The sequence below is a fragment of the Hypomesus nipponensis genome, chromosome 13, assembly GCF_054491055.1.
Source record: "Hypomesus nipponensis isolate SF chromosome 13, ASM5449105v1, whole genome shotgun sequence".
Taxonomy (NCBI): Eukaryota; Metazoa; Chordata; class Actinopteri; order Osmeriformes; family Osmeridae; genus Hypomesus; species Hypomesus nipponensis.
In genome coordinates this window covers 17,258,259-17,266,464 of record NC_140373.1, presented here as the reverse complement: position 1 = coordinate 17,266,464, position 8,206 = coordinate 17,258,259, and the positions used below count along the sequence as shown (strand labels likewise).

Here is an 8,206-nt window from a genome sequence, read left to right as displayed (position 1 = left end):
TAGCAAGGAAAGAATATCCCGATTTTGCAAAGTACATTGTAGTTACAGCTTGAATTGAGTTCAATGAAAGCACGCTTGGTTGACTTGGTGGTGTTTAACGTCTGTGTTGGTCTGCTGTCATCACCTCACATGAGGAAGCTCCGAACATGACGGATGAAGGAAGACAACTGCTTGAAGTGCAAAGGAAGAGAAGGAGATGGTGCAAAGGTAAACTCCCCAGTCCTGTTCTCAGTCTTCTCTTCCCTCCATCCCCACCCCTCCCTCCCTTCTTCTCTCACTCTCCACCACCGGCTTCCTTGTATTTACTCGTCCTCTGTCAATGCCAGTGTTTGGCGGCGTGAGTAAGATAAATTAATGAAAGATCAGTCAATGCATATCAGCAATAAAAAAGGACCTGATAAACATATGGCCTGTGTCAAAGTCAATTATTTACCAGGACTAATCTCCTGTGTCTGCAGTCTCTACCCTCTCTCTATGTCCTGTGAGCTACCTTTCAACCCCTCTTCCACTCCACAACTATCTCACCGCCTTCCCCTTATCCCTCCCTCCCTCCCTCCCTCCCTCCCTCCCTCCCTCCCTCCCTCCCTCCCTCCCTCCCTCCCTCCCTCTCTCTCTCTCTCTCTCTCTCTCTCTCTCTCTCTTTATCTCTCTTTCTCTCTTCCTCTCTTTCTCTCTCTCTCTCTCTCTCTCTCTCTCTCCCTCTCTTTCTCTCCATCTCTTGCTCCCTCTCTCAATCTCTCTCCCGCTCTCTCTATGTCAAACACATTCCCTCACGCTCATTCTCTCTCCCTCGCTTGTTTTTCATTCAGCTGTGGCGTACTATGATTTATCATGGTCATTTGTCACAGGACGAGTGCTTGGCTTGCCATTGGCTGTCGCGGAGACAACACCCACCGAGTTTGAGGGGAGGAGAGGGGAGGAGGGGGGAGGGGTCATAAACAGGAACCGGTTTCGGTAGGGTTAAACCCACTAGCATGTTGAGTCATAAAAGCACAGAGGAGAACGTGCTATCCGTCGATGTTGCTGAGGATCAGATTGTGCCTGCTGCAGGATCCCCAGTCTTATCCAGGGACAGGAGCTGCTGCTAGGCAGTGCTTGGATTGAGGACAGTCTGGATTTTTATTTTCAGTCTTAGAGAATGAGAACATAAATATATCTGTCTCTCTCACTCTGTCTATCATGCACGCACACATATTTCTGATCTCCTGTTATTAAAGCCTTGAGGTGAGGATCATCTCACAAATTCTGGATATTTAATTATCTCATAAATAAAGTCCTTCATTAACTAAACACATTTAATTCTTCTATACCCCTCACACACACACACACATGTAAATACAGGCATGTATATACAAACACGCACACACGCCTGTACACACACACAGTCACACATAGGCATGCAAACATTCACAAGGTCTCACATAAACACACTTTTAAGCAGTCCAATGGTACACTTCATGGCTGGTTAGGATTCTGCTGGTTGTCAAGGTGACCTTTCCGTGAGTGAGCTGAGGCCTTCTGCAGTTCCAGAAGCCTGCTCCTTTCCTGGAAAATCACCCCAGCCTCAGCTCTTTATCATGGGACAAGACAAAGAGAGCACAGAGCCATGGTGGGGGCAGGGAAGGTATGGACTGCATGGAAGCGGTTTTGAGCACAGTATATTGGTATGTCAGACAGACACAGGGTTTTCTTTGTTGAAAGCAAAAACAAATCGCTCTCTCATACAATACTAACCTCTGCTGGCAGTTGACTGTATTGCATGCATCCTCTATTACTGTAAATCAGGTCTGCTTACTGTTGATGGGATCATCCCCCCCTTCTTCTGCATTTGACTGCACCTTTCTTTCACTATGTGTGTGTGTGAGACAGTGTGTGTGTGTGTGTGTGAGAGAGAGAAAGAGTTTGAGTGTGTGTGGGTGTATGTGGTGAGGATTTGAGAGGTAAAGAGTTGAACAAGTTCCCACGAGAATACTCGTTGAACACACCTCTCAACAGGAAGCTGTGGTCAACGTGGCTGAGATGCACATGTGTCAGACTACAATACCCATGTGTATGTGAGTGTGTGATTGTGTGTGTGTCTGAGAGAGAGAAAGAGAAAGAGAGAGAGAGAGACAGTGTCTGCCCATGCCAAGAAACCTCACAGGAAGTGGTGTGTTTTTGAAAGGTCAGAAGGAGGCCATGCAGCATCAGCGTCTCACGGCTCCGACCAACTGTGGAGAAATTCTCTGAACACTACCTCAACTGTGGAGCATCTCTCTGAACACTCCTTCAACTGTGGAGCAACTCTCTAAACACTACCTCGGCCATGTGTCAACCACTCTCCAACCGTACAGCACCAGCAGGATATAACAGTCTAGATACAATCTGGTTAACGTGGTTTATTACCTTCTTACATTTAAAGTATATCTAGTCTTTAACAGGTTCAGTTTTGTATGTGTTGTGTGTGTATGTGTGTGTGTGTGCATGTGGGAATGTGTATGTGTGTAGGTGTGTGTGTGAGTGTATGTGTGTAGGTATGTGTGTGTGTGAGTGTATGTGTGTAGGTATGTGTGTGTGTGAGTGAGTGTGTGTGTTCTATCGTCAGCTCACATGCCCACAGAGAGCCTGGTCCAGAGACAGCAACAAGGACGGCTCCTCCACGCCACTGTAACACACACACATTCACACGTTCACACATTCACGCACACACACATCAGCATCACGCCCATAAAGTGAAGAGCTTCCCAGAAGGTTAACCCACACAGCAGGATGACTGATCCCACAGCAGCTGCACAGCTTGACCCTCCTACCTGAGGATGTAGGTGACCGACAGGACACAGGGGGGCTGATGGGAGCTGTAGTTGGTTTTGGAGAGGCGGGGACTGGAGATGACTGCACTGTGGCTCTCCACCCACACATAGCCTCCTCTCTTCACCAGCAGTCTGTACAGACCACTGACTGACTGGCCTTTAGAACACACTGGAGAGGGAGAGAGAGAGAGAGAGAGAGAGAGAGAGAGAGAGAGAGAGAGAGAGAGAGAGAGGGGGGGAGAGAGAGAGAGAGAGAGAGACAGAGAGAGAGAGGGGGGGGAAAGAGAGAGAGAGAGAGAGAGAGAGAGAGAGAGAGAGAGAGAGAGAGGGGGGGGGAGAAGAGAGAGAGAGGGGGTGGAAAGAGCGACAGAGAGAGACAGAGAGAGACAGAGAGAAGAGAGAGAGAGAGAGAGAGAGAGAGAGAGGGGGGGAGAAGAGAGAGAGAGAGAGAGAGAGAGAGAGAGAGAGAGAGAGAGAGAGAGAGAGAGAGACGATACATTGAAAAAGAGGGATGGAGAGAGAGGTGGAGAAACAGAGAGAGAGAGGGATAGAGATTATTGGAGAAAGAGAACAAAATACGAGTTAATCCATGTTGGATGTGTGTGTGTGCATGTTTGTGGGTGTGTGTGTGTCAGTGTAGTAGGAAACTGCATTTTGAATGTGTGTGTGTGTGTGTGTGTACTCACAGTTCCTGTGGCTCCTGCTCACTCTATGTTGATCCATAGTGTGACACAGCTCATACACTGAGTGACCCAAAAGCTCTTCTGGACAATACCCCAACAGCTCCCCAACCCTGCAACACACACACACACAAGTGAAACTACTCACAAACGACATGCATGCACCTGCCGGTGTATGTGTCAGTACGTATGTGTGTATGTGCATGTGCGTGTGTGCGTGTGTGTGTGGGTGTGCTACCTCTGGTCGCAGTGGAGGAACCTCAAGTCCATGCTGTGCTGGCTGGTGAAAGAGTGTGCGTGGACGAGTGTGTGTGAGAGAGGCAGAGGCTGGCAGAGGATGAGCAGGCAGGTCAGCGGGGAGGGGAACACACACACCTTCACACACCCCTGACAGTGAAGAACCTGACATCACAATGGAGAACACAGACACAGACAGACACAGACATAGACACAGACACAGACACAGACACAGATACAGACACAGACACAGACAGACAGACAGACACAGACACAGACACAGACACAGACACAGACAGACACAGACACAGACACAGACACAGACAGACACAGACACAGACACAGACACAGACAGACACAGACACAGACACAGACACAGATACAGACACAGACACAGACAGACAGACACAGACAGACACAGACAGACACAGACACAGACAGACACAGACACAGACACAGACACAGACACAGACACAGACACAGACAGACACAGACACAGACACAGACAGATACACGAGTCTGAGGCATGAGATGATCTGATCAGACGTCTCCTGTTAGACTTCACCATGACTGCCTCACCTTCCAGCAGGCTGACTTGAGGTTGGTGATTCTCCCACTGTGTGTGATTGTGCTCTTCATCCTCATGAGGAAGTTCCTCCGTCGACCGGGCCACCATTCCTCTGAAAACACACAACATGCACACACACACCTGTCACACACACGCGCCTGTCACACACACCTGTCACGCACTCTATTCAGCTACAGTACACACACGACAGACGCATTTCAGACGCACAAATAACTCCCCACATAGAAAAAACGTTTGGTGTTGTGGCTCAGTAGCATGTGTATCTGTGTATGACTGGAGAGGGGGGCGCACACACCTGAGGCTGAACACAGCTTGTCTTTGATGTCCTCGTGGTCACATGGGTGGCTGAACTCAAACATGCTGTGTCCTATCAGCTCAACCTGAGGAACACACAAACTTAGAGTTCTCCTTTACTATGTGTGTGTGTCTGCGTGTGAGTGTGCATCTGCGTATGCGTGTCTGCGTGTCTGTGTATGCGAATGTTTGTGTGCATACGTAGGCGTGCGTGAGTCTGTGTAGATGTGTGTGTGTGCATGTGTCTGTTTATGAGAGTGTTTGTGTCTACACTTATGTGTGTGTAGATGTGTCTGTGCCAATGAGAGTTTGTGTATATACGTATGTATGTGTGTGTGTGTACCTGTGTCAGGCCCATGTGCTGGCTAACATTCTCAGACAGGTAGATCATGTGTCCCTCGGTTGTCACGATGATGAAGAATCCCCCCAGGACCTGCAAGTACAGATCTGTCTCCCCCAAGCCCCGTCCAGGTGGGCTGCCCCATGACCCCCCTGTGTGTCTATCACCTGTGGTCTCTCCCAGCCCTCCTCTCTGCTCCTCCACTCTGCTCTGACTCACCTGGGACACACCACTACCTGAGGAACAGACACACACGTGCATGTGATGGTTAGGCATGTGTGTGTGTGTGTGTGTGTGTGTGAGGGTTATCTGATAGCAATGTGTGTGTGTATGAGGGTTATCTGATTGTAATGTGTGTGTGAGGGTTATCTGATAGTAATGTGTGTGTGTGTGTGTGTGTGAGCAAAAGAGAGTGTATGTGTGTGTGTGTGTGAGAGAGAGAGACACAGAGAGAGAGAGAGAGAGAGAGAGAGAGAGAGAGAGAGAGAGAGAGAGAGACAGAGAGAGAGAGAGAGAGAGAGAGAGAGAGAGAGAGAGAGTGTTTATGTGTGTGTGAGGGCTACCTGTCAGTAAGGTGTGTGTGCGTAGGTAGCTGATGGTGAGCCGTATGATTGAAGGTTTGTCCAGGGGGGTGCGTATCGTGACAGGGAGGGGCAGGAGGCGCTTGAGGTCACAGAACACCTCAGACTCGGCCCTGCGCCGGACCCTGGCTGCCTCCTTGCTCAGTGCCCTGCGGGGGGAGACGTCTGTCTGATCACACTTCAACACTTAGGACACGTCACTGTGTAGTCTTACTAGCTTTCAGCCGTTAACCTTGAGGCATTGAAGGAGCTGTGGTCCTAAACCAACTGGAGGCAATGACATCATGAACCAGGAAGTGAACATACACCCATCACGCCACTGACAGCAACCAATGAGCTGACACATGTCAACTCTGAGTGGTGGATCACCTGCGTCATGACGACCAAATGAACAACTGGGGAGTTTTCTTGTATTTCTAGAGCACATTTCAACAACAAGGCAATTCAAAGGGCTTAACATACAACTCAAAGTCATCAAAACCAAATCTAAAAGCAACATCGGTCAGTAATAAATGCAGTGAAATATATTTAGAAAGACTTTCACTTAAAAAGAACCTAAAATAGTACAAGTTATTAAACAAAAGCTTCAAAATGTATTTGATTAAAAAATGAAACGTCTTCCTTGTTTTAAATGAACAGAAAATTGGAGCAGACCTGCAGTTTTCTAGGATGATTGATCCAGATAATGTTGCATAAAAACTGAAATCTGCTCCATGTTTAGTTTTGACTGGGGAGAAAAGCCGACCTGTCCTAGGGGATCGGAGAGGTCTGGATGGCTCATAATATACAAGAAGATCTTAAAATCATTTCGAGCCTTATAAACCAACAGCACCACTTTAAAAGTCAATGATTTGAGACACATGAAGCCCTTGTAAAGGTCACAAAACTGGAGGGATGTGATTTTTTGGTGTAACCTTTTACTCAGGTCAGGTAAAATAAAATCAAAATGATACAAATGCATGAATAAACATTCTGCTTGAACATTTTGTTTGAAAATGAATAGGTCCTAATACAGGGCTTAGAACGTTTTGAAAGCCAGGTCAGCCTGGAGGCGGATGTGTGGTTTGAGGAAGAGAGCAGCAGGGATGAAGGTGACAGAAACAATAGGGCCTACCAGTGCCCGCCGCTCCCATAACGCGCACTACGCGCTGTGCGTAGGGCACCAAGTCCTGAGGGGGCACCAAAAATTTGCCAACTGAAAAATCATCATAGTTATTATAATTATAATGTCGATATTATTTCAGTAGGCCTATATAAATATTACGCACCTTTTAGGCATGTAAATCACAAAACAGGCAAAACAAGAGATATGTTTAAAACAACACACTCAGCTTTCCAAGCTCGCCGTGGGTGCCCTTTCCTACCTCAGTGGCCTGACGAATTTTGACAGTAGGCTAGGTAAACTTTTCGAAAATGGCCTCAAAAAGACAACAAGAGTCAGGGGCAGAAAAATAAATAAACTGCTAGATGATGCCCGTGCATCACTTTCAGGTAAGTCCATGTTTAATTATTGTTAAATACGGGAAATGTGCTGCTAACTTATAGTTAACCTATGCATACACCTCGAACTAGCTGACGTTATTGCTAATTTTAGCACACTCAAATATGTTATCTATGCATTTGAAATAACTGACGCCAGCAAAAAGTTACTTTACTGTACATTCTATGATGCTTTTATATTTGATTGATCAAATCGTTTTTAAATGAGTAATAAAGGTGGAGAGCTCCTTGGCTGCATGCTTTCAGTTTTCAGTTTACAATTATAAATGTTTATAATTAATTTGGAAAACCATGCTAAGAAACGTAAGGGTGGGGCTGAAAAATTAAGAGACAAAAATACATCACCTTCACAAGACAAGGTTTTACCAATTGGAAAACAGCTGTTTATTTTACATATTTTGTTTATGCTCCAAAAACTATTATGCACTCAAATAAAGGCCCCAAAATTTCGCTCGCGCGCACTGCGCACTCGCATTAACTCCGTAACTTGCATCATATAAAACACAGAATGTAGATGCATTGACAGGGCAGCTGTGGTGGTGGTGGTGGGGGGGGCATCATAAAGGAATTATGCGTAGGGCACCAAAATGGCTAGCGGCGGCACTGGCCGACAATACAGCAACAATTATGCAATATCATTAAAAACATGATGTCAAATGTCCAGGTATAGGGTATAAGCCGCTGAAACTACAAGCCGTTACACCGTGTAAATTAATCTCCATACGAAAAAACTTATTGAAACAAAACAATTTGTCTCTAACTGATTGCGGTAATTTGCGTAAAAAACTTACCTCCTTTTATCTTTTTCCGCGGTCATATTTGTCAAAGAACGTTTCAGCGGATCGCGCTGGCTTTCAGTAATTTGCTTAATAATTAGCCCAGGTAACACTATCACATTTATGTGTCGTTAATACTAGTCGTTCATTTGCGCCCTTTCATGCATCTTAAGCGTCCAGCGATGGGTAACAGACAGAGAAGGACGGTAAATGCGCGCAAGAACGCATCTGTCCTGAAGGCTCCCCTCTTCAAGTGTCACACCTCTCCACCGCACGCGTGCCGCTAGGCTACTTACGCGCGAGCCAATGAGTCCTCCTCGCCCCTTCACAATGATACTGCAGACACGGTGAACCCCTGGCTCTGATTCATATGTATGTAGATAGAAACTCCCACTGATTCGAACATCTTATTCTTGTTCT

At 46.6% G+C, this 8,206-nt stretch overlaps 1 protein-coding gene across 1 annotated transcript; it reads right to left on the bottom strand.

Annotated features, from left to right (window-relative positions):
- Positions 1 to 2,381: 2,381 nt before the first annotated feature.
- On the bottom strand, positions 2,382 to 8,055 carry epas1a (endothelial PAS domain protein 1a). The gene is made up of 9 exons (XM_084670662.1): positions 7,802 to 8,055; positions 5,493 to 5,659; positions 4,933 to 5,165; positions 4,591 to 4,675; positions 4,286 to 4,386; positions 3,708 to 3,871; positions 3,476 to 3,582; positions 2,790 to 2,958; positions 2,382 to 2,644 (listed from the first exon to the last, which is right to left on the bottom strand). The coding sequence occupies exons 1-9, from the start codon at positions 7,825 to 7,827 to the stop codon at positions 2,581 to 2,583; spliced, it is 1,116 nt and encodes a 371-aa protein (XP_084526788.1). The 5' UTR covers positions 7,828 to 8,055; the 3' UTR covers positions 2,382 to 2,580.
- Between the last annotated feature and the right edge of the window lie 151 nt (positions 8,056 to 8,206).

Excerpts from the sequence above, each read along its gene's own strand:
- epas1a (XM_084670662.1), bottom strand. The coding sequence starts at position 7,827 with ATGACCGCGGAAAAAGATAAAAGGAG. Across the intron at positions 5,166-5,492 it reads CACACACACCTTACTGACAG|GTAGTGGTGTGTCCCAGGTG; the intron begins GTAGCCCTCACA and ends TCTGTTCCTCAG. Across the intron at positions 4,387-4,590 it reads CAAGCTGTGTTCAGCCTCAG|AGGAATGGTGGCCCGGTCGA; the intron begins GTGTGTGCGCCC and ends GTGTGTTTTCAG.